Source organism: Protopterus annectens, chromosome 8.part0 (assembly GCF_019279795.1).
Source record: "Protopterus annectens isolate FY-2018-M chromosome 8.part0, PAN1.0, whole genome shotgun sequence".
Lineage (NCBI taxonomy): Eukaryota > Metazoa > Chordata > Ceratodontiformes > Protopteridae > Protopterus > Protopterus annectens.
Window position 1 is genome coordinate 1,061,715,967 of NC_056741.1, and position 26,682 is coordinate 1,061,742,648.

General features: G+C 44.2%; 1 protein-coding gene across 1 annotated transcript in view; it reads right to left on the reverse strand.

Moving 5' to 3' along the window:
- PPP2R1A (protein phosphatase 2 scaffold subunit Aalpha) overlaps positions 1 to 26,682 on the reverse strand; it is a 2,558,186-nt gene that overhangs the window by 1,848,463 nt on the left and 683,041 nt on the right. Inside the window, exon 5 of the mRNA XM_044079364.1 lies at positions 25,798 to 25,945. Coding sequence (XP_043935299.1) covers positions 25,798 to 25,945 — 148 coding nt within the window. The remainder of the gene's footprint in view (positions 1 to 25,797; positions 25,946 to 26,682) is intronic.

Genomic DNA, 26,682 nt, shown 5'->3' on the forward strand with positions numbered 1-26,682 from the left:
TAGTCATGGATTCGGCTGAAGATAGAACCGTTTGCTCGGTTTCGGCCGAAACCGAGACACTCGTTTGCTTAACCGCGGTTTCGCCGAAACCGCGGACCGCGAGTGTCGGTCCTTTCTTCGTTTCTTAACAACTTGTGAAGTCGGAGGATCCGACGGCATTATGTATTCAAAATCTGAGCCGAAAAACTGTTCAGCAAACTCCGACCGACGTCTAAGTGTCCGTCGGTTGAAAGAAGCACAGGCTAAACAAGCTGCTACGCCGTGGTCTGGGCCTAAACAAGGTAAGCAGTAAGAGTGGAAATCTTTATGAGGTATTTGTTTCCCACAAGTTAAACAGTTATTCACTTTTTCTGACATCGGCTGAGGCAAGAAAGAGTCCCCAACGGGGTACTTAGCTTTTTAGAAGTCTTCGAAGTCGTATTCGGTAGTAGTAATCTCTGGATCTGACCGACCGGCACTTGCGAACAGCTTCTGCTTCGGGCGCCATGCGGCAAGAAAGACTGAGGAAAATGGCGTCGGCTGATGCCTTTATACCCGAAGAACTGCAGCTATGACGTCGGGTGAAGTGCGACACCAGCTGAGGCCAGATCCAGACTTTGGAATCCGGCCGACCGAAGGGCTGCCTGACGACAGGACAACCCATTTGTAAGGACTGCAGATGCATCCTTGAAGGACATCATTGGGAAGGTTCTTCCTTTGACAATGAGGAAGAAGGGAATATGGTATGCAATAATCTGTGATTATTTTTCTTAGCACCCACAAATCTCCTGTGATGTCTGTCCAGGCGTCTAGGTGCAAAGAGGACCGACCCTCAACTGCCTCCAGAGTTGGATAGTATGGCAGCACTTCATGAGCACTGACAGGTCCTGTCTGAAAAAGAATCTCTAAAGCCCTGGTTGTGTGGCTCCCTCTGCCCTAGAGCGACACCTACCATTAAAATTTCCCCCTCTGCCTCTGGAGGAATTGTCCCCACACAAATCCTGAAAAGGTCTCTGAGATTTACTGAACCACATTTTCTAACCACCTCTCTGGTTCCTAGAGAGGATCCATTAAGGCAGAGAAAACTTGATCCCCATGGCAGACAGGGTCTTTCCTTCTTGTTTGTTGTGGGTAAGTGCACCTTTTACTGACAGCCCAGACAAGCAAGTGCCATCAAATGCGGCATTAAAAAAGGACGTCTTAAAAGGTTGAGCAAACTCACATAGTTGTATCCACGGGTGTCTCCTTATGGAGACGCCTGAACCAGCTGCTCGTAAGATTCCTTCAGCTGTGCAAGAGATTAACCTTATCAAAATGTTTAAAACAAATAAAAGAGTGGCCAGTTGAGAGGAAGTAATTTTGAAATCCCCAGTAGACAGACTCAGAGAGTATTTGATAGCTCTTTAGTCAAGTCTCTCTGAAGCCTATTAAAGTGCGCCAGATAATTAAGTGACCTCAGAGCGAAAGCAGCTGAGGCGAACACTCACCTTCCTAATCTGTCCAACGCTCTGGACTCCCTGTTAGGCAGACAGACAGAAGAGCTCTGTTCTGCTAGCTTTCTTAGTGGCATCAACTGGGACTCCTTTGCTACAGTGGAGTCTGTCTGCAGGTGGGGCCAAAAATTTGTCAGGGCACTTGGGGATGGGCTTGACAGTATCCTACTCCTTCCATGCCTGGCAGGAAACCAGGTCAAAAAGTTCATCCGCCGGGGGTTACCCAAGATGTAGAAAGGCCAGAACTAAAAGCCTCCAAGAACACTGACTCTTTGGGAGAGGGGGTGTGGGCCGAGCAAAGTACAGCTGTGTACACTTACCACACATGAAGATGTTCAAGTGTACTCACTGCTGCAGTCATCACCTGTGGGGTAATCCCTGCTGTGGTAGCCCTCGGTCAGCCCGAATACCAGAGTCAATGTTTTTTTGCATCATTACATCAGTTTTTCTTGCCCTAGCCCGTCAGAAGCACAAGAGAAAAAGGAAAAGTGGTCCAGTTGGCTAAAAGTCACCTTGGGAAACTTATATCCCCTTAGGGGAAGATGTTAAATGGGGGATGGAGGGAGGGAAACCAAGACTGCAGCAGTGAATGCACTCGAACATCTACATTTATGGTAAGTGTACATAACTGTACTATGTTCTTCATGTTTCACTGTTGCAGTCATCACCTGTGGGAGGATTCCAAAAGCTGAGGAGAGGGTTGGAAGGATAGGTTGAGTCCTAGGTATGGGTCAGGAGGCCCTGCAGAATTGCATAGGCAAACCCTGCCCTAGACTTAGAAAAGAGAGGTAGGTGGTAATGCTTTGTAAAGGTATGGACAGAGGTCCAGGTGGCCGCTTCCAAGATGTCCCTGGTGGGTACTCCTCTGAGGAAGGCAATGAAAGTGGAGGTTGCCCTAGTGGAATGGGTATAGATAGACTTAGGGGTGGGTTTCCCATCTAGTCTGTAGCAGAAATGGATACAGTGTGAAATCCATTTGGAAATGGTTTGTTTGGAAATGGGCTTCCCCACTGCCCCAGGGGCAAAGCTTACAAGTAGTTGGTCTGTTTTTCTGAATGGCTTAGTACGGTCCAGATAGTATCGGAGTTGTCTGTGCATGTTTAGTGAGTACAGAACTCTTTCCCCCTTGTTTTGTGGGTTGGGAAAGAAGGTGGGTAGGTGTATGGCCTGATTAAGGGACACATCAGATACCACCTTGGGCATAAAGGAGGGGTTAGTCCCCAGGGAGACCCTGTCTACATGGAAAATGATGAAGGGCTTGACAGCCATGAGAGCTTGAAGTTCTGAAACCCTTCTGGCTGAGGTGATAGCTAGTAGGAAGGCAGTCTTCCATGAGAGGTATTTCAATTCTATAGAAGAGGCAGGTTCGAAAGGAGGTAAGGTTAGTTTTTCTAACACATAATTCAGGTCCCAGGGTGGCATGGGAGGCCTTCTGGGAGGTCTGATATTAGAAGCCCCTCTGAGGAATTGCTTAATCAAAGGATGAGAGAAGAGGGGTGGGTCTGAATCATAATGGACAGAAATGACACCGGCATGAATTTTAATAGAGAAGAAAGAGAGGCCATAATTGAGCAACTCTGCTAGGTAATCCAGGATAAGAAGGATGGAAGGTTGGGAGGTACTGCCCCCCTTGGATTGTTTCCAGGAAGGTTGGGAGGTACTTCCCCCTTTGGATTGTTTCCAGGATAGAATCTTTTCCATTTTCCTGCGTATGATTTTCTTGTACTGGGCCTTCTGGCATTTGTGATAGGTTCATAGGTTCATAGGTTCATACTAGGCTATCTGCCCAAGGGCATTTATAAGCCTAGCCCATAGTTATGTGGCTTTCGCCACCCCTTTAGTTTGAATAAAAACTATGCCTATCATTTTTCTGTGCCTCTGTCAAGCAGTGACACTGAAGTAATCCCTGGGGTATATCTGCGATCTCCCATCCATTGGTCAAGATTCCTCTTGAACAAGGCCAGCGAGGTGCTCTGCCTCACATGTACCGGGATTTTGTTCCACAGCATAGGGAGTCTCTGGGTGATGAATCTGTCCCTCCAGCACGTTCTATTTATAACCGTGTCAAGGTTTAAGTCTCCGCCTTGTGGTTCTGAGGGATCTAGATTTTTGAGGTGAAGCATATTCATCAAATCTGGGTTTGACATGGCCTTATATGTCAGGCACAGGTCACCTCTGAGCAAGCGGTATGAGACTGAATAAAGCTGGAGTTCTTTCAGTCGGGCAGCATAAGACATATTTTTGAGACCCTTTATCCTTTTGGTGAGGAACTTTGGGGCCTTTCAAGCTGCATCAGGTGTCTGGTCAGATACATTCGAACGGGCATTGTACTCAATCATAGGTCTAATGAGTGATGAGTACAGGGGACGATGACCTCCCTTGATCTAGATGTGAATCCCTTCATGATCAGGTGGGCGATATAGAAGGTTTTCCTAACTACTTTAGCAACATGAGTGTCAAGCGAAAGACTACTGTCAACTTGGGTCCCCAGATCCCTGATGACTTTTCTGTGCTCAGTGGATTGGCACCTATATGGTAGCTAGGGGTAACCTTGTTTTTCCCGAAGGGTATGACTATGCATTTTTGGCATTTAACTTCAGGCCATGGCTCTGGCACCAGTTATCCGTTTCTGTGAGGCCCTTCTGGAGGATATCTGTGTCAGATGTGTTTTCGACTATGGCCCAGTTTGCAGTCATCTGCAAACTTTGTCAGCCATAACCCTCCTGTGTTTGCTTGTACTTCAGAAAAGTAGATGCCGAACAAGAGTGGACCCAGGACTGAGCCCTGTGGGACACCACTTGTGACAGGCTTTGAGTCTGACATGGCTCCAGCAACTCTGACCCTGTGGGTTCTGTCGCTTAGCCAGTTTGCAACCCATCTTGTGATGTATGGGTTTACATTCAAGCTGATGAGTTTTTCGATGATACCTGAGTGGGGTATTGTGTCAAGGCCTTTGCCAGGTCGAGGTAGGCTGTATGGACTGCCTTTCCTCATCAATGGCCTTGGTGACTGTCTCAAAAAGTCAACCAAGTTTAAGAGGCAGGATCTGCCTTTGACAAAGCCAAACTGGGTTGGATCCAAAGTCTGCAAGTTCCCTATGTCTTTATTTATGAGTTCCATTATGATCCTCTCCATGGCTTTGCAGATAAGGCTTGTCAAGCTAATGGGCGGTAATTTCCAGGGTCTGTGGAGGCACCGCCCTTATGAAGTGGGACCACAGTCGCCGTCGCCACTCCTTGGGTAATGTATCCTGAGGTGAGGCTAAGATTAAACAGCTGTCCTAACTGTGGGTTTAATTCCTCGTTGAGTTCATGAAGCACACAGCCGGGGACACCATCCGGTCCCATGGATGCTGTGTTTTTGCCTTAGTGAGGGCAGTTCTCACCTGGGCGTTGGAGATGTTTGGGGGCTACAATCCTCTGGAATAGATATCTCTCCTTTTGGGGGAGAAGTTTGCACTGAACCTGTCAGCCAGTATGTTAGCAATGTGTGTAGGTTCAGTAATTTTCACATCATTTTGAACTAATTCTGAGCATATCTGGGAGTTTCCTCCTAGGTTTCTAACATAGCTAAAGAAGGCCTTATGATTGTCTTTAGAGTCCTTGGCATTTTTCTCTCAAAATTTGCCTTGGATGATTTTATGAGAGCTCTTAGTTTTTACTTATAATGATCAAAGGTGTCTTACCTTTCAAGGATTTTGCTCTATCTTGTAGTAGCTTCCTCCTTTTGTTGTAGAGCTTGTTTATGGCTGGGGTCCACCAGACTGGACGCTTGCCTTTGGTACAGAGAGTCTTAGTTTTGTTTGGGATTGCCTGATCCATGCAGTCCTGTAGGTGCTGGTAGAAGGCATTTGTAAGTGATTCAGCGGTTTGAGTAATGTTTACCACTGGCTCAGGGGCCTTAAAGGAGACCACACTAGTTTTAGAAGTGTGAAATCGGCTTTTGAGAAGTTTTTCACTGTGGTCTTTTTTGTTTCAGGTGAGGGCGGGATGAGGACCTCCAGCGAGATTAGTTTATGATCTGATCTCACCAGTGAGGGGTATACTTCTGGTGTTGAACATTTTGATCCCATGTTCGTGATGATGAGATCAAGTATGTTTTCACCTCTTGTGGGGATGGTGACTAGTTGTTCCATGGCATTTGAGTTTATGAACTCCAGGAATCTTTGGGTTAGAGTGTTCGGGCTTGAGTAGTGTTCCCAGTCTATATTAGGGTAGTTGAAGTCACCTAGTATGATGGTGTTTGGAGATACATTTATCCTCCAATGTTTTCAGGAAGGCCATGTGAGGTTCCTGAGTTTGAGAGGGTGGCCTGTAACATGCTACAAATTGCAGAGCAGTCTTGCCTATGGTTAATTGCACCTGGATGGTCTCCGATGCATCGTGCGTTGCCACCAACCTTGAGGTGTGGGTGTCCTTTATGAATATGGACACCCTCCTTTCTTGGTGTTGTCCGGATTTTGGGGCCGGAACGCATGATGAGGTGAAACCTGTTAGTGCTGGGGTGCTCTCAGGAGCCTTGAACCAGGTTTCTGTCACAGCACAGACATCGATGTTCTCCATATTGAGAAGGGCCTCGAGTGCGTGCATCTTGAGATTGAGACTTCTGGCATTGAGCAGCATTACCCTTAGTTTTTTCCTTTTTGGTGTTCTAGGGTGGTAGGTTTAGAATTTGAGCCTTGCCTAAAAAGGCACTATGGGGTGGCAAGAGCCTTTGCCAATATCCGGAAGCCCAGGGTGACAGGTGCAAGCCGTCCCTTGAGCAGCGTGGCTTGTCCAGCATGTCATCCCAGGCAGACAGACATTGGATCCTTTGAATGACACCAGAATTTAAGCCAATTATTAAAGCTGATCATCTTATCACTGTATTGTGGCATCATTCTAGGTGAAGGTAGGATACTGCTCAAGGTCAGGGTCATACCTGCCTGGGCTACATAATCAGAGAGCTCCTCGACGTCCCTTTTCATGTAGTCCAAGGAGGTACGTCTCAGGTCGTTGACACCAGCATGGACAATGACTGAGTCGTACTTGTACCTGCTGTTGAGAGACCTGAGTGCTTGCGTTATGTGGCGGATTCTAGCGCCCGACAGGCAGCTTACTGTGACCTTCTCCTTACTCAGTCTGGTGAGCGGGACGTCAGTGTGTCTGACTATGGAATCACCAATGACAAGTGTGTCTGGCATTTTGTTTGGCCTTAAGGGCTGTGACTGTTTGACACTCTGACTGTGTGGTCTATGTGTTGCATGTGTTGGGTCGTGGGGTGGTAGTTGTTTGGGTGTCTGCTTTGGTGGCCTCTGATGTCTAGAACCTGTTTGCTTAACAGGGACTCCTTGTTAGCTTTCAGTGTATAAGCCATGCTGAAAGATGGACAGTCTGTATGTCTGGGTGCAGTACCTTCCCCCGTCTCCTGGGTCAAGAGGTCTGAGATCATGGAAAGCTGCTTTGGGGGCTGTAAGGTCAGGCTGTGTAATACTGGGTACCAATGCTGTCTGGGTCAATCTGGAACAATAAGGATGGCCTTGGGTCTCTTCTCTTATTTTGATCAGAAACTTGGGAATAAGGGGCAGAGGAGGGTACACATACAGAAAGAGGGAGTTCCAGGACAAGGTCAAGGCATCCACCTTCCACTCTAGGAGGTGATGATCCCTGGTACAGAACTTTTGCAACTGGTAGTTGAGGTGCGAGGCAAAGAGATCCACTTCTAGAGTCCCCCACTCCTGAGTGATTTCCAGAAATATTTCCCTGTGGAGATGCCATTTGTGGGGGTCCAGTAAGTTTCTGCTTAGGTGGTGTGCCAGTGTGCTGTTGACCCCTGGTAGGTATTGGGCAAATTAGGTGTAGCCCCATGGAGATGGCTGTAAGCCAGAGGCTCATGACTAACATGCACAGGGGGTAAAATTGGGTGCCCCCCTGCTTGCTGATATACCACATCACTGTGGTGGTGTCTGTTTTTATAAGGAGAACCCATGGCCTGAAATGGGGTTTGAAGGAAGTCAGAGCCTTTTGCACTGCCATCACTTCTTTCTGACTGATATGCAAGTGACATTGCTGGGCATTCCAAAGGCCTTGGGTGCACCTGCCTGCTAGGTGAGCACCCCAAGCTATGTCTGAGGCGTTAGTGGTGATAGTCTGGCCAGAAGGGTGGAGGATGAAGGGAAGACTCTTGTTCATGGCACAGGCCTCTGCTCACCAGAGAAATTCGGCCCTTATACATGGGATCAGAGGAAGGGTGGTTTCTAGGGACTGAGAGTGCTGACACCAAAGGTTCTTTAAATACCACTGAAGTTTTCTCATGTAAAAGCCTGGCGAGAGGGATTAGAAGGATGCAAGATGCCATGTATCCCAGGGCTTGCAGGAACTTCCTCGCAGTGAAGTGACTTCTGGAAGCCAACTGGGTGAAGCAGAGAGGCAGGAAGCTCTGCATTTCTGGGGATAGGAAGCCCCTTTGGGATGCTGTGTCTAGCAGAGCTTCCAGGAAAATGATTTTCCTGGTGGGGTTTTGTTTTGATTTCTTCTCATTGATGGTGAACCCTAGGGAAGTTAGGAGTCGTTTGACAAAGAGAAGGTCCTGGAGCAACTTTTCTTTGCAATCTGCCTGAATGAGGCAGTTGTCCCGGTAAGTGTAAATCTGTATACTTCTCTGTCTGCAGAATGCTATAGCTGGGGCCAAGCATTTGGTGAATACTCTGGGAGCAGTAGATTTTTATTTATTTTACATTTGTTGACCGGGATAGTCCGACTGGATATATGTCTATTTTCAGCAGAGGCCTGGGGAGAAAAGCTCCTCATACCAAAAAAGAGACCATACATACATCACTGAGTGATAAACTCAGGCAGACATGTTTAGAAAAATATAGACAAAGAATACAGGCAGATATCAATATACACAATGTGCAGACTTACATCTGATTGGCAAAGACGTATCAGAAAATGTGAACATAGAATACAATCAGATCTCATAAATCACAATGCTTAGACATTCAAATGCTATGAGGCATAGATACTTGGCTAAACAGCAGGTTGGGTAGCAAGGTAGTGATGTTAGTCAGGTTTAGAACAAGATCACAGCCAATGAGATATGAGGTATTTTTGAGTTCTCTTTTAAATAGGGGTAGTGAGGTTTCCTTGGTAACGGGAGTAGGGAGTAGATTCCAGATTTTATCGGTTGAGTTGGCAAATATAGCATCGTCTGCAGAGTTGTTGGATTTCTGGGTCAGTATCATTAGTTTATCAGCTGAGTGTAATGGCCTGGGGGTACTATGAGGGGTGAGAATATTTTTGAGGGCAGGGGTGTTATCAGACTGATGGGAGTATTTTAAGTGCTACTATAAGCTGGTTGAGCTGTAGAAGGTTAGGATACTCTAGCCATCCCAGTGCTTTGAGGTTCTGGCAATGGTGGGTCCTAAAAGCCATGCCAGTAGTGAATCTGGCTATATGACTGCAACATCCTGATAATTTGTTGAGATCAGTTTTGGATAGGTTGGTGAGTACAGGGGAGGCATACATAAGGGTAGAGAGGAGGTGTGATCTTGCAATTGCTACCCTAGCTGGGGGGGTGAGGAAAGTTTGGCTCTGTACAGGGAGCCACGTTTTTGTTGACGGACTTAATAGTGTGATTGACATGTTTATCAAATTTAAGGTTGTTGTCTATTATTACACCTAGAAGCTTTGTATGGTCATCAGGGGAGATAAAGGTGTCATTGCTAGATTTGATGTTGAAGGAAGGAGGAGAAATTCTATGGTTGGGGAGAAAAGTAGTAGCTTGGTTTTGTTAGGATTTAGAAGCAGGCGGCGATTAGCTAGCCATGTTTCTGCTGTGCTGAAAGTGGTCTGGGTGAGGGTTAGAAGTTGTGTAGTAGAGGAGGCGGAGCATATTAGCATTGAGTCATCTGCATATTGGATGCAGGTGGCTCCTGGGATGGTGGCATGCAGATCATTAATAAAGATAGAGAAAAGAAGGTGGACCTAGTATGGACCATTGTGGGACATCTAGGGTTAGAGGAAGTTGGGATGACAGCTTGCTCTGCCATAAGACATCCTGCTGTCTACCGTTTGTGTAGGAGTGAAACCATTGTATTGCATGTTGGTTTAAACCAATGGTTTTTGTAGGGTATTGAGCAGTAGCTGATGGTTGACCATATCAAAAGCTTTTGAAAGATCTAGAAAGAGTGCTGAAGATAGTTTGTTGTTGTTACGGTGAAGACTGATGACATTAGAGAAAGACAGAAGAGCCGTGGTGGTACTGTGGAATGGCCTAAATCCATGCTGAAAGTCGGCGAGCTTTCCGTTTTAAATAAGGAAGTGTATGACTTGTTTGTGTATGCATCTTTCCATGATTTTAGCTAGTGGTGAAAGAATGACTATAGATCTAAAGTTAGATAATTCTGCGGAACTTCCTCCTTTAAGGAGAGGTATAACGTGATATTTTCCATATTGCTGGGATGGATCCTTCTGAGATGGATCTGTTAATCAGAATAGAAATGGGAAGTGCTATGGCATCAGCTGCTTTTTGAAGATATTCAGCTGGGAAGTGGTCGGCATCTAGTGTAGTAGGTTTTAGCTTTTTGAGTAAGGTCTGGATCAGGTTGGTAGGTATGGTTTGAAAGGTAAAGGTGAGTTGGGTGCTGGGTGGATCAGGGCTGGATGTGCCAGAGCTGGTGTTTGTGTCCGATGGAGTGAGATGGGTAGCTAGAGACTGGATAGTTTCAGTAAAGGAGGAGTTGAAGCTATTTGCAATTTCTACAGGGGATTTATCAAGGGCAGCTGATGGGGTAGGAGCGGTGGAATGGCCTAGGTGGAGAAGGCTGTTAATACCAGCACATAACTTTTGAGGTTTTAGCTGATATTTTTGTTGTAGGAGAGTGTAGTGATTTTTTTTTGTCTAGAATGACAGATTTTTTGGTCTGGTTCCTTAGCTGCCGGTATCATACTTAGTCCATAGGGGCTTTGGTAACATGCCATCTGGCCCAGGCATTGTTTCTTAGTTTAATTTTGTTTTTTGTTTCTTTAGATAGCCATGGTGCAACTGTGGGTTTTACACGGATCATACGGGTAGGAGCATGGTGGTTAAGGATAGCCAGAAATCTGGTACTGAAGTACTCAACTGCTTCTTGTAATGGGAGTGGTTTCACGACATTACAATTACATGCTTTGAGTTCATTTTGGAAGTTGCCAAGGCTAAAGTTCCTGACGTTTCTTATAGTTTTGTAGGTGGGCTGGTTGGGAATGTCAGCTTTGAGCCTAATAATATAGGTAAGGCAGTAATCTCTTAGATCATTGGGTAATGTACCTGACTTGTACTTTTGGGGGTGGCTGTTAATAAGTATCCAATCAAGGATACTATCTTTGACTCTATTTTTGCTAAATCTGGTGGGGGTGGCAATGATATGAGTAAACCCGTGGAGGTTAAAATGGGTGGAGGGAGTTTCAGAGGAACAGGTGTCCCAATCAATGTTAAAGTCCCCCAAGACAGTGGTTTCCTAGGGATAGTTACAAGCTAGCCAATGTAAGACATTTTCTAGAGTATTATCATTCTTGCTGGGTGGAATATAAATGCAGACAATGTATCTGCATGTATTTTTGTTTATTATTAGTTTGGTGATGAGAATTTCTGCATTGCCAAACTGGGGTGGCTGTTGGGCGTCAGTTGTTATTGTTAGGGTAAACTTGTATAGTACAGCTACCTCGCCACCTTTCCTGGAGATTCGATCCAGTCTAAGGACGTTGTACTGTGGGGGGGGTTATTTCGTTATCTTTGGTTACTGGTTTTAGCCAGGTTTCTGTGAGGCAAAGGATATCAGGGGAGTGAACAGCTAAGAGTCCATGTAGGCTATGGATCTTGTTGTTTAGGCTTTTGATGTTGAGATGACAGACCAGAAATGAGTTTGGAAGTCTATCAATCTGGGTAGTACACACTGGGTTGTTAGATGGTGCACTTGGGTCTACTGTTGTGGATGGGTCAGGGTTGGGGTGGATATCTACATCCTTCATAAGATTAATTTTTAAGTTGCTTATAAGTCTTAAACATTGGTTTATGATTTTTTCGTAGCTTTTGGTTTTTAAACTAATGTAGCTGTATTCAGTTGGGTGATGGTAACCTGGGGGCAAGGAATTAGGAGAGGTGATGATTATGTGGTGGATAAACTTATAGGTTCATAGGTTCATACTAGGCTATCTGCCCTAGGGCATTTATAAGCCTAGCCAGAATGTGTTTGGCTTTCGCCACCCATTTTAAATTTATTTTGCTATGCCCTTTTTCGAGGTTAGTATACTGTGCCTCTGTCTAACAGTGACACAGAAGTGATACCCGGGGTAAACCTACGATCTCCCATCCACTCATCAAAATTCCTCTTGAAGAGAGTCAATGAGGGACTCTGCCTAACCTGGACTGGGATTTTATTCCAGAGTGAAGGGAGCCTCTGGGTTATGAAGCTGTCCCTCCAGCATGTCCTATTTATTTCAGTGCTGAGGTTCAAGTCTCTCAAGTGATGGGATTTGGATTTTCTGAGGTGCAGCATGTCCATTAATTCCGGGTTGGACATGGCTTTATACGTCAGGCACAGATTGCCTCTGAACAGGCGGTATGCCACTGAGTAGAGCTGGAGTTTCTTTAACCGTGCAGCATATGGCATCTGTTTGAGCCCTTTGATCCTCTTGGTGAGGTACTTTTGGGGTCTTTCCAGTTGCTGCAGGTGTCTGGTAAGGTACATCCCAAAAGGGGCAATGTACTCAATTATGGGCCTGATGAGGGATGAGTAAAGAGGCACGATGACCTCCCCTGATCTAGATGTGAATCCCTTCATGATTAGGTGGGATATATAAAATGTTTTTCTAACCACTTTGGCCACGTGGTTGTCAAATGAGAGATTGCTATCAACTTGGGTCCCCAGGTCCCTAATTAGTTCTTCTGTACTTAATGGATTACCACCTATGTGGTAATTTGTGGGCACTTTGTTTTTGCCAAAGGGGATGACTATACACTTTTTAGCATTTAGCTTGAGGCCATGGCTCTGGCACCAGTTGTCTGTTTCTATGAGGCCCTTTTGGAGGATGCTTGTGTCGGCTGGAGAGTCGATTATGGTGCCCAGTTTGCAGTCATCTGCGAACTTGGTCAGCCACAGTCCTTCCATGATGGCCTGTACCACCCAGAAATATATACCGAACAAGAGAGGTCCCAGGACTGAGCCTTGTGGGACACCACTTATAACTGGTTTGGAGTCTGACATGGCTCCAGCAATTCTAACCATGTGGGTTCTGTCCTTGAGCCAGTTTGCAATCCATCTAGTGACATAGGGGTTTATATTTAAGCTGGTGAGCTTATCTATAATGCCCGAGTGGGGTATTGTATCGAAGGCTTTTGCGAGGTCCAGGTAGGCTGAGTTGGTGTCTGAGAGTTTGGGTATTGGATTTCAAGATGCTGTACATATTCATAGGAACTTAGGTGATAAGGAATGAACAAGCAGGGGTACTAAGGGTAGCAGCATTAGTGTTTTAGCTGTAGTCAGAGTAAATTACTGGGGTAGGGTCTGTACTGAATATATGTGGTGGATAAAAGATTAGAGAGAATAGAATAGCTATGGGTGGGTTAATATGGATAGTGAGGTGGAGAGAGGGTGTATTATTGTGCTAGAAGCACGTGTAGTTGGTTAGCTAATTAAGGGGGCATGCCAGTGGTACTATAAATGTAGTACTAGCATGGGCTGGTGTTATATGGGGGTAGGGTGAGGTGTGGAGCGGGCGGAGTGGGGCTAAACCAGTAAAGTAGATGCCTAGAGGCAGCATGTGCGGGTATGAGCTACAAGCATGTTTTTTTGATAAGAAAAGATAAGCTAAAGGACAGCGCAGAGAACTGAAGTGTTGAGAGTCTGCTCTGAACAGCAGGAATTTTCTGCACGATTCCCTGATGGGGATATGGAAATATGCATCTTTTAGGTCTAGTGTCACTAGCCAGGCATTTTTTTTTAGCATAGGCAGCAGCTGCTGCAAGGTTAACATTTTGAATCTGGGGACCACCAGGGAAGTGTTCAGTTTGGATAGATATAGGATGGGGCATCAAGTGCCCTCTTTTCTGGGAACAAGGAATAGCATGGAATAAAAACTTTTTCGTGTTTGATCTTGGGGTACAGGTTCTACTGCCCCCTGAGATATGAGAGTTTGGACCTGTTTGATTACCTCTGCCCATTGGTTTGGGGTAGGTCTGGGTACCCTCTTGGAACTGGGAGTTTGCCGAAAGAGAATTTGCATCCCTGAGAACTGATCTTTAAGATCCATTGGTTCTTTGTTACAAAAACTCAATTGTCTTTGAAGAGGGTGAGCCTTCTTCCTAGTTTTTTTATGAGTGAAGGGAGGGCAGAGGGGGAGGGGGAGTCATTGTGAGTGCTTGCCATAGAAGGTTGGCTTAGAATTCCCTGCCTTACAGACGGAAGTGGTCCACTGTTTGCTTCTTTGCTGGCCCTGGGATACAGGCCTGGATGGCCTGTCCCTGCGGGGCTTACCTTGGCCCTGTCTGCTAGGTGCAGGGAAGGCCCAGTGCTTAGAGGGAAAGTTCCTGCTGAATCTGGGAGGTTGAAGCTGAAAGAAATCTTTTACTGTTTGCATAGATTTTGCTTTGTCTTCCATCTTTTTAAGCACTTCTGCTTTTTCCCCAAACAGGTGGTGCTTATCTAGGGGTGCATTTACACTTGACATGATCAGGGAGAGGTTGTTCCTTCAGCCATGCAAGTCTCCTAATAACAGAACCAGTCACTGCTGCACTATTAAATGCTTCTAGGGTGTCATATCCACATTGTAATGAGTGTTCGGCCACTTGACAAGCAGAGTGCGTTAAATCTGCAAGCTCTTTTGAGTTGGCACAGTCAGGAGAGGTAGCAATCTTCTGTTTTAATTGTTCCAAAGTGTGTTGTTGATATTTTAACATATGGCACTAACAACTAAATGCTCTGATAGCTAAGGTTGCAGAGGTGTATACTTTCTTACCCCCATCTGTCCAGAGCTCTGGAGTCCTTGTCAGAAGGAAGAGGATTCTTGGCAGAACTAGTCTTAGCTCCTTTGGGTCCCTGTGTAATGACCTCTGGGCCTGCAGCAGGATTTCTCTATAGGTACTTGTTAGAATGTGGTACTCTGTAGTACCTGTCAGGTTTACTTGGAGCAGGAAGGAGGGCACCAGGGGCTAAGCTGGACTCATGGAAAACATCATCCACCACTTCTAAAACAGGTGGGATGGCCAGGGGTCTGTGCTGGGGTAGGTCCAGAAACTTTAGACTGTGGGAAGTCTTAAGATTCCCACTGAAAATGTTCCCTGAGGGAGTGAAGGGTTTCCCCAAATGAGAGGTCCTCTGGAGTGGAGGCAGAAGGGATGGATTACTCTGCACCTGAATCCTCAGAAGCAGTTAAGGGATGTTGGTCCTCTTCAAAAGCTGAATAATCAGATTCCTCAGACTCTTGGTCTGTCATAATTTCTGGTGAAGAATGCCTTTTCCTTTTTGGAGTAGGGGCCTGAATACCTCGGATAACGGAGATGAGATCTTCCGCCATTTTAAGCATTTGTGCATGGGGTGGGGGAGCAGTAGCAAGATGGTGGCTAGACGTAGATTTCCTAAGAGTGGCCTGACTTCCAGGCCTGAGAGAATCCACTGGTCTCTGAGAAGCAGTAGTCGGATGTGAAGATGTCGTTTTTTTGTCTAGATTCTGTAGTGCGAAAGGTCTCCTTGGAAGTCAGTCCCTGCGTCGCGGCTCTGTACCCAACCGAAGCAGAGACAGCCAAAGGCTCAGAAGATAAGTAGATTTCTGTGGCATACCGGACTCCGAAAGGGTCTCAGCAGAGGCCTGCATAGATATCAAGTCGAGCATCAGGGGCTGCGAAAGCACTTCAGTGAATTCTGGAGAACTGACGACATGCTAAGCATCGTCGGAAGGCTTAGGTCTGTCTCTGTCTTTATCTCTACGTTTTTTCAGAATGTCTACAGATTGTTGGCTGATGGACACCATATCGGAATTCGAAGACAGAACATGAAAATAACTGTCTACAAAAAGAGCTCTATGGTGAATGGTTCTCGCATTAAAGAGGGTACAGAACCGGCAATGAAGGACATCGTGTTCTCGGCCTAAACAAGTGATGCAGTAGGAATGAAAGTCTCTGTGTGGGATCTGCTTTCCACAGGCGAGACCATTCTTAACTCTTTCAGACATTGGTTAGTGCAAGAAAAAAGGATCCCCAATGGGGTACTTAACTTTAGACGTTTTCTGCTGAAATTCAACTTCTGGTAGCGACCGAACAGCACTGGTGTGAACTGCTTCTGCTACGGGCTCCACTGCAAGAAAGACTGACAGAATGACACAAAAAAATTGACTCTGATATTCGGGCCGGTCAAGAGCTACCACAGCAGGGATAACCCCACAGGTAATGAGTGCAACAGTGAAACACTAAGTACATCCACCTTTCTGCTTCAAGATCTCTAGTATCTCCAAAAGAGATGTCATCTGATGGTGACCTGGGGGATCCCCTCTCCTTCATCAAAATCCGTGTCTTCCTTAAGAGTCTCCATGGTGGTGTGTGTGTGTCTCCTCTTACACATTCTTTTCTGGGGCACTTCTTCCGTGGGATGTTCTGCAGATGTGTCAGAAGAGAGGGGAACTTCCTCCACTGGAACTGACTGGAGACTCCTTGGAACTGGCTGCCCACTTGGAATAGGTCTGACCAACTCAGAAATATGAATCGATGAGAGAAATTAGGGTAGGATACGAAACATGAGAAGACTGTTCTCTCTGGAATGAGATAGCTCTTTCCACCATCTCAAAGGCTGGGGGACCAGGAGAAGCCCCAATTTGCTGCCTCAAAGCCCAAGCCTCCAAAAAAGGTAGATCTAGGCCACCCTCAGATCCAAACCTCTAAGAGAAAATCAGAACCTAAATGTCTAGGGCCAAAGCTCCATGGAGAAGGGATGGATCTGACAAAACTGGAGCCGAACCTATCCCCTCAGATCCAGCCCCAACACTACGTCTCTGAGACCTTTTCTGATCCAAGGGTACCAGAGCAGAACCAATCAGGGAAAAAAGTTGGATTGGAGAAAAAACTTTACTCAGATCTAATGCTGAGCTTCCCTAAGATCACGGATCCTTGGGCTCTGAAACCGCTAAACAGATCAGAGAAGGAGAAATAATAGTCTTAAATGCAACAGGCATCCTCAAGGATCCAATAGGGGGCAGAGCTTGTAAGACCCCCATCTGGATCTGAGTTCTGAGAAAAGTACAGTTGTGTACACTTACCATAAATGTAGATGTTCGAGTGTATTCACTGTTGCAGTCATCACACTTGGGTTATCCTGCCAGGGGTAGCCCTCAGTCGGCCTGAATACCAGAGGCTTGGTAGTTCTGAGTCAGTTGTTGTCGCTCCAGGACTGACATCAGGATGTCAGTAGTATAAAAACAGGCAGCCAATGCCATTACTTCAGCTTTTCTTGCCCCAAATGTTCCCAATAGGGAGCTAAGTTATGGTGGAGTAACACCACCAGTAGAAAGTAAATACCAACAGCCCTGTTAGGGTGAGGAAGAGAGGGAGCGAGAGACAAGGGGGTTGGAGGGTGGGAAACAAGGACTGCAACAGTGAATACACTCGAACATCTACATTTACGGTAAGAGTACACAAGTGTACTATGTTCTTCGTGTTTCAGTGTTGCAATCATCACACTTGGGTTGATTCCGAAAGCTGAGGAACAGGTGGAGGCAGTCAAGAAGAGTTGGGGCTGGCTAGTATACCCTGCAGGTCTGTGGTTGCAAAGCCTTACCTGGATTTTGAAAAGATAGGCAGGTGGTAATGCTTGGTGAAGGTATGAACATAACTCCATGTTGCAGCATCCAGGATGTCCCTGGTAGGGACCCCTCTGAGAAAGGCTGTAGAGGTTAAAGTTGCCCCAGTAGAATGTGTTCTGACTCCCTGTAGGGGTGGTTTCCCATGGTGTTTGTAACAGAAATGGATGCAGTGTGCTATCCATTTGGAGATGGTTTGTTTTGACATGGCTTTGCCCTCTGCCCCGGTGCAAAGCTGACTAATAACTGGTCAGATTTCCTGAAGGGCTAAGTCCTATCCAGGTAGAATCTGAGCTGTCTGTGCACATCTAAAGAGTGCAGGATCCTTTCCTCCTTATTTTGAGGTATAGGGAAAAAGGTGAGCAAATGAATATATTGGTTGAGAGCCAGACTGGACACCACTTTAGGCATGAAAGTTGGGTTAGTCCTGAGGGAGTCCCTGTCAGCATGAAAAATGATGAAAGGTTCCACAGCCATAAGTGCTTGTAGCTCAGACACTCTTCTAGCTGAAGTGATGGCCAGAAGCAAGGCTGTTTTCCAAGAAAGGAATTTTAACTCTGCTGAAGCTGCAGGCTCAAAGTGGGGCAGAGTGAGCTTTTCCAACACAAAGTTAAGGTCCCAAGCAGGGGTAGGGGCTCTTCTTGGTGGCCTTAAGTTGCTAGCCCCTCTCAGGAACTGTTTGATGAGAGGGTGTGAGAGGAGAGGTGACTCTGTGCTGTAATGAGCAGAGATGGCAGAGGCATGAATTTTAATAGAATAGAAGGCTAGACCCCTGTGTAGTAGGTCTGCCAGGTAATCCAGGATGAGAGGTAAGAAGGACTGTGCTGGGTCCGCTCCTTTAGTCTGGATCCAGGAACAATACCTTTTCCAATGTCAGCATAGGATTTTCTAGTACTGGGTCATCTGGCTTTAGGTATGACATCCAGAACTTGTTTGCTTAGGCTGGCCACTGGAGGAAAAGTCAAGGAATAAGCCAGGCTGCTAGGTTCAGGGTCTGAACTGTGGATGCAAGAACTCTCCCTCCTGCTGAGTCAGGAGAGTTGGAATCTGGGGGGAGGTGCCATGGAGGCAATGGGGATAGACTGCACAGTAGTGGGTACCAGTGTTGACGTGGCCAGTCTGGGGCAATCAGGATTGCCCTTGGTCTTTCCTCCCTTATTTTGAGTAATACTCTGGTAAGCAGAGGTAGAGGGGGAAATGCATAGATTGAGAGGTTTGCCTACTGGAAGGATAGGGCATCCACTTTCCAGGCCTTGCTGTGAGGTTCCCTGATGCAGAATTTGCTGATCTGGTGGTTGTAGGGGGAGGCAAATAGGTCCACCTTCGGGATACCCCATTTTTGGGTCACCAGGCTGAAGGTGTTGTGGTTTAATTGCCACTCGTGTGGGTCTAGGAGAGTTCTGCTTAAGTTGTCTGCCAGAAAGTTTTGGTTGCCTGGCAGGAATTGAGCTTGCAGGTGAGTATGCATGGCTGAGCCCGTGTCCCAAAGGGTCATGGCTAGCCTGCAGAGTGGGTAAGAGTGGGTTCCCCCCTGCTTGTTGATGCACCACATTACTGTGGTGTTGTCGGTTTTGATTAGTAGAGGCCCCGGAGAGAGCAGGGATCTGAAAGTTGTCAGAGCGTGCTGAACAGCTAGCATCTCTTTTTGGCTGATGTGCAGATGAATTTGGTTTGGGCTCCAGTGGCCCTGAATGCACCTGCCATCCAGGTGAGCACCCCACGCATAGTCTGATGCGTCTATGGTTAGGGTCTGGGCGGCATGGGGTTGTGAAAAGGGAAGTCCCTTGTTGTGGTTGCATGCTGCTACCCAACAAAGAAAATCTTTCCTTAGACAAGGTATCATAGGTATAACAGTTTCCAGGTCCTGAGAATGTTGACACCAAAGGCTTTTTAAGTGCCACTGAAGTTTCCTCATATGCAGTCTGGCATATGGAATTAGTAGAATGCAGGAGGCCATGAACCCCAGAGCTTGCAGGATTTTCCTTGCGGATAACTGGGTTCTGGTGGCCAGTTGAGAGAAGTAGCCTGTCAGATAGGCTTGTTTTTCTGGAGTTAGAAATGTCATCTGGGATGCTATATCCAGGCTTGCTCCCAGGAATACAATTTTTTGACTGGGGACTAGTTAGGATTTCTTATGTACCCCAGTGAGGTTAGTATTTCCTTTACAAATGTCACGTGCTGTAACAGCTTTTGCTCACTGTCTGCCTGAATTAGGCAGTCGTCCAAGTAAGGGTAAATTTGAATATTTCTTTGTCTGCAAAAAGCAATGGCTGGAGCCAGGCATTTTGTGAAAACTCTGGGAGCAGTGGATAAGCCAAAGGGAAGTGCAAAGAACTGATAATGCATAGATCCTGCCCTGAAATGTAGATATTTTCTGCAAGAATCTCTGATTGGGATATACAGATAGGCCTCTTTGAGGTCTAGAGTGGCTAACCAGGCATCTTTGGACAGCGTAGGGAGAAGCTGCTGCAGTGTGAGCATTTTGAATTTTGGTACCACCAGGAAGGTGTTTAGAATAGATAGATCTAAGATTGGGTGCCAGGTGCCCTCTTTTCTGGGTACCACAAAAAGTCTGGAATAGAAACTTTGGCTTACCTGATCTGTAGGAACAGGCTGAATTGCCCTCATGGAGAGCAGGGAATGAACTTGGTTTTGTGCCTCTGTCCACTGGTTTGGAGGAAGACCTGGGAATCCCTTTGGGATTGGCAACATGTGGAAATAAAATTTGTACCCCTGGGACACTATGTTGAGGACCCATCAATCGTTGGTGATGGAGGCCCAGTTTTTTGCATGAGAGGCAAGTTTTCCTCCTAGGATGGGAAGAGGTGAAAGGAGGAGTTGAGAAGTCATTGTGAATTCTTTCCATAAGGGGGTGGCTTAGCACTCCCTGGTTTAGAACTGGGGGTTCTCCATTGCTTAGATATCTGCATACCCTGAGACTGCTGTCTGGGGGTGTCTGTTTCCCCTAGGTCTAGTATGAGGTGGCATTGAGGGGGCTGGAAAGGACCGATATTTTGAGGGGCAATGCCTACTGAATCTTGCTGGGTAAACATGCAAAAAGTCTTTAACTGTCTGCATAGACTTAGCTTTTTCTTCCATCTTTTTTAAAACCTCTTCTGCTTTGGTGCCAAACAGATTTGTCTTTGTTCAGTGGTGCGTCCAATAATTTTGATTTGACATGATCTGGCAAGGTCTGTTCCTTAAGCCAAGCATGCCTTCTAAGTACAGAACCTGTGACTGCTGCCCTGCAGGATGCTTCTAGGGCGTCAAACTCACATTGCAGGGTATGCTTACTGATTTGGCTCGCAGAACGCATAAGTTCTTGTAAGTATTTATTTTCTGCACAGTCAGGGAAGGTAGATAATTTTGTTTAATGAGTTCCATGATATGTTGCTGGTATTTCAGCATGTGGAACTGACAATTTAATGTTCTAATGGCAAGAGTTGCAGAGGTATATACTTTTTTACCCCATTTGTCTAAGGCTCGAGAATCCCTGTCCGAGGGGGTGGGATTCTTAACTGTGGTTGCTTTTATTCCTTTAGGCCCTTGGAAGATGACCTCTGGGTCAGCAGTAGGATTCTTGAAAAGAAATTTGTGTGTGATACCTGTCAGGTTTCCTGAGAGCAAGAGGTAACGTATCAGGAGTTAGACTGGATTCCATAAAGACATCATCCACAACATCTAAAACAGGAGGATAACGGGTCTGTGCTGTGGTAAATCTAAAAATTCCCCGAGTCTCTTTTTGGACTGAGGATGAGGATAATCCTGGCATTCACAATGGAAGTGCTCTCTCAAAGTATGTAGGGTTTCACTAAAAGAAAAATCCTCTGGAGGAGAGGCAGAAGGAATGGATTCCTCTGCATCTGAATCCTCATAAGCAGATAAGGGCATGTCTTCATAATCAGAAACCTCAGAGTCATCGGACTCTTGGTCAGATAAAGCTGCTGGGGACAAGTCTCTTTTTCTTTTAGCAGGGGAAGGCTGGCTTCCCCTAATCAACATAAGGTCTTCCCCCACTTTAAGCATCTGTGATTGTGGCAAGGAACCAGGCACGTGAGTTTGGGTCGTCGTTTTTTTAAGCGTAGCTCGTACTCTGGGCCTTAGAAACTCTGTAGTTTTAGAAAGAACTGAAGATGTGAAATAAATAGTTTGTTTGTGTTGAATATCGGTAGTGCGAAGAACTTCCTCTGTAGCCGGTGCCTGCACAGTGGTTCTGGACCCTTCCAAGGTAGAGACATCTGCAGGTTCCGTAGTCAAAGAAGAGTCTCGTGGCATACCGGACTCTGAATAGGTCTCGGTAGTAGTCTGCGAATCCATCGATGCGGGCATCAGGGCAGCAAAAGCGTCTCATTGAGTACCGGTGAACTGGCGACTAGCTTAATGGAAGTGTTGTCAGCAGTTTTGGACCTGTGCGGTCTGTCTCGGTCTTTATCCTTACTTTTTTTGGAAGATCGGTAGTCAGATGGCTTACCAAAGCCATTTCGGAATACAGAGATCAAGAGCAAAAGTATTTAGCTACAATAAGGGCCCAACGTAGAATAGTTTGGGCGTTGAACAAAGCACAAAACCAGCAGCGAGTGACATTGTGGTCTGGGCCTAAACAGGTGACGCAGTAAGAATGGAAATCTCAGTGTGGTATTTGCTTTCCACAGGCGAGACGATTAACTTTTTCTGACATTGGTTAGAGCAAGAAAAAAGGATCCCCAATGGGGTACTTAGCTTTAGAAGACTTCAACTTCAATTTCGGAAATGAAAACTCAGGTTGCGGCCGACCGGCACTCGTGCGAACTGCTTCTGCTTCGGGCTCTTCGGCAAGAAAGACTGATGTAATGGCGTTGGCTGCCTGTTTTTATACCACTGATGTCCTGATGTCAGTCCTGGAGTGACAGTAACTGACGCAAAAATACTAAGCCTCTGGTATTCGGGCCGACTGAGGGCTACCCCTGGCAGGATAACCCAAGTGTGATGACTACAACAGTGAAACACGAAGAACGTTTTTCACATTACCCTATCCACATCTGCTTCTGACAAGTTTCTGGAGAACCTACAGGAAGCGGTGAAAGGGGACCTGGAATGCCTCTGTGGTAAACGAAAAGCAAAACGGCTATACAGGTAAAACCCAGTATATAAAAAGAGAAGTATATGAGAGAAAACACTATACCGGGTACCACACAATAACGTCTTTATTTAAACAAAGTAAAAAGGAGAGGTGAGCGCTTTCGCAACCTTCGTTGCTTCATCAGACAAAGAATTAACTGTTCAACTGCTTGTTTTATATCACTCTCAGTCAAAAAAATTTTTCCAATTAGTGACATCATACAACTTTTGAAAATTTAAAGGCATATATGACAAGAATATTGTAAAATACATATGAATATAAAATATATATACAAAAATGTAAAGTATGTTCATATTTATGCATATCTAATTTAAAACAGTTAAATAATCTCATTAAAAATGCATATATATAAAAAATGCATATAAATAAAAATGCATAGTATATTCATATTTATGCATATCTAATTTAAAACAATTAAATAATCTCATAAAAATGCATATATATAATATATATATATAAAAAGAATGCATAATACAAAATATATAATAAAAGAAATATATGTATATATATATTTTTATTTTATGCAAAAAAATTAATTGTGTTGAAGGTCTAGCTTTAAGAAATGGAACCAGTGATGTACAACCATTTAAGCCTGGATATCTATCAGCATTGAGCTTGATAATCCATCTTTGTTCTCGCTCTCTGTGAAATTTTCTATATCTCCTCCCCTCACATTTCTATGTATATGTTGTAAAACAAAGAACTTGAAAGAGTGTGAAGGGTCAGTGTTTAAAACATGTTGAGCAAGCGCACTAGTAGTTTTGTTATTTCTGATGTCTCTTATGTGTTCCAATATCCTATCCTTTAAGTTTCTATTTGTTTTTCCTATATAGAAGGCATGACATATTTGGCAGAAACAAAAATAAATAACATCTGTGGTTTTACAGTCTGCATATGAATGAGAGTATATTGTAAAATTTCTAACAGGATGAATATATGGTGTAGTACTATGAATATGTGTACAAGCAGTACAAGACCTACAAGGAAAAGTACCTTTGCGTCTGGAATTATAGGTAGTTTTTTTGACGTCTTTATTACACAATTGTTGTTTTAATGTTAGATTATTTCTGAAACTGAAACTAGGTGCATTACCAATGAAAGAATGTAAACAAGGAATCTCATGTAAAATGTGCCAATGTTGTTTAATAATATTAGTATACTGATTAAGATTACTAGCATACTGAAAAACCGCTCTAATGCTATTATTTTGTGTATTAATACAAATAGAAACTTAAAGGATAGAATATTGGAACACATAAGAGACATCAGAAATAACAAAACTACTAGTGAGCTTGCTCAACATGTTTTAAACACTGACCCTTCACACTCTTTCAAGTTCTTTGTTTTACAACATATACATAGAAATGTGAGGGGAGGAGATATAGAAAATTTCACAGAGAGCCGAGAACAAAGATGGATTATCAAGCTCAATGCTGATAGATATCCAGGCTTAAATGGTTGTACATCACTGGTTCCATTTCTTAAAGCTAGACGCCTTCAACACAATTAATTTTTTGTATAAAATAAAAATATATATATACATATATTTCTTTTATTATATATTTTGTATTATGCATTCTTTTTTTATATATATATTATATATGTGCATTTTTATGAGATTATTTAATTGTTTTAAATTAGATATGCATAAATATGAATATACTATGCATTTTTATTTATATGTATTTTTTATATATATGCATTTTTAATGAGATTATTTAACTGTTTTAAATTAGATATGCATAAATATGAACATACTTTACATTTTTGTATATATATTTTATATTCATATGCGTATTTTACAATATTCTTGTCATATATGCCTTTAAATTTTCAAAAGTTGTATGATGTCACTAATTGGAAAAAAAATTTTTGACTGAGAGTGATATAAAACAAGCAGTTGAACAGTTAATTCTTTGTCTGATGAAGCAACGAAGGTTGCGAAAGCGCTCACCTCTCCTTTTTACTTTGTTTAAATAAAGACGTTATTGTGTTGTACCCGGTATAGTGTTTTCTCTCATATACAATGCCTCTGTGGTGTTTGGAAAAGCTGAGCAAGCAAGATGAACAAAAGTGGCTTCATAATATATTCAGGAGTAGCACTCCTAAAGGAAATACCCTGCTTCAGAACAAATGAATTAGGATCCAGGGGGTGGGAATGTTGGACTGATAATAGTAACTGGAGGAGCCGAAGCCTTAGGATCCGAAGGCTTCAAATGCAAATGTTGAAATATCTTTGGATTCAGAGAGGTCGTATCAGAGAGCTTCCTAGTCTTTGTTGACGAAGACTAAGGGGACTTCGAGGGAGAGTGCTTGCAGTGCTCCAGAGGAGCAGACTTATTAGGTTTGGAGGGGCGTTGAGCCTCTCAAGCTGAAGATGGAAGATGACCCCTTAAAATAAGCATGTTCCTTTTGTCTGCCAGGGCTCTCGTATTAAATATGGAGCAGATTCTGCACAACGTGTCCAAGTGTCCGGCTCCGATGCAATAAACACACACCTTGCAGGCATCCGAGTTTGGGATCTTATGCCCACAAGAAGTGCATTTTTTAAAGCCTGTAAGTTTGTTTGACATAATTTTCAGACAAAAAAAACACTACAAAGAATGACCAACAGATTCAGGAAGTTTTTTTTTTTTTTTAATAAACAAGAGAAAGATAAACTACCAACTATGGTAGAAATACCCAAAAGAGAAAGGGAAGAGAAAAACAATACCGGCAAGGGTAGAGAGAGAGTACTATGAAATAGCATGGAATGGGAAAGGAAACACAAAGGGGGGAGAGAGAAAAAACAGTAATTAAAAAGTTTTATAATAGAGAATGAGAAAAGATAAACTCACAATGCCAGCTAAAAATGCTCAAGAGTGGAACCTGTGTCAGTTTGAATAGGTGGCAAACAAGATCTTAGGCAACATAGATGGAGTTATGCATTATGGATAGAGGGAGGAGCTCGAGAGCTGGATCCGGGAAGTATAGTAAATGCAGCCGAGTTGGATCCAAGGATTGGATCCAGACCCATAAGTGAGAAAGAATGAAAAGGAAAATATCAGATAACTGAGTTCTGCCATACAAATATTAAGTGCAGGGAAATAAGAGGAATACTTAAAATTGTTGTCATCTAGGGACACATGCAGCCAAGTGAAAAATGTGAAAAAGAAGCCATGTCATTATGGATACCTTGACAAACCAACATGAGACAAAACAAGTTAAAAGCACTAATTAAACTTCAAAGGCATTACCAGTGCAGACATTAAAAAGACTGAAAACTATATATATATATTTTTTTATTACAGCTTCTTACCGTAATGGTCCTCTAAGCCATGCAATATGTATGCTCTTACTACCTGAAGTACAAGTGTAGCCCAACATATTCCAAAGACTATAAAGGGGCAAGGGGAAGACTTACTTGTTCATCAGATGCCAAATTGGAAAACATTGGGATGATTTCACTCTTGACATGATCTAGCTCTAAAACCTTTGCAAACTCGCCCAGCTTTGAGGCAGCTGCACGTCTCACCATAGGAGTGTCATCAGAGCAAAGGTTGCGAAAATGTCTAAAAGAAATTTAAAAAAAGCTGTCTGAGATGCACATTACAGAAAAGGAACTCAAACAAGTGTATAACCTGCAAAACACATTTTAATCAATCAAACTTGACTGTGGTGATTTCCTTTATTTTTTTCAGGACTACTAGAAAATAACAGCAAATGGATTAATTAAAATGAGTACTTGTTGGTTTCTATACCACTTTAAAAGTCAAACTTTATGGAACAAAGAATGATGCTAGTTTCAATGGTGAATAACAGAAAATGGTCCCCTGCAAAACAGTAACACAAACAGGTTCTTAGTGTAAGTGTATACTAGACAAATGACCACAGAGGTCTTTTTAAGCCTAGTCCTGCAACTCAAACATATCTGACAAGTTTTGATAGGTTAGGGTTTGTGCGTTCATTTGCTGTCTGCCTCTCTAAACAGAAGAACATGTGCCAGACCAGGGGTGAATTTCCGATTCCCCATCCATTGGTCTACGCTACACTTGAAACTAGGTTAGAGAAGAACTTTACTTTACATGATGGGAAGACTGCTCCAGAGAAGGAGTTGTCTCCAACATACATATCTGTCCCTCCAACATGCCCTATTTATGTTGCAGGCAAGACCTAAGTCCCTAGATCAGGTAATTCTAATGAGATTTGTCTTGCAGATATGCAGAAGATCCACCATAGCAGGGTCTGAGGATGCCTTATAGGCTAGGAATAGATCGCCCCCAATAGTCTGTACAATACAGAATACATG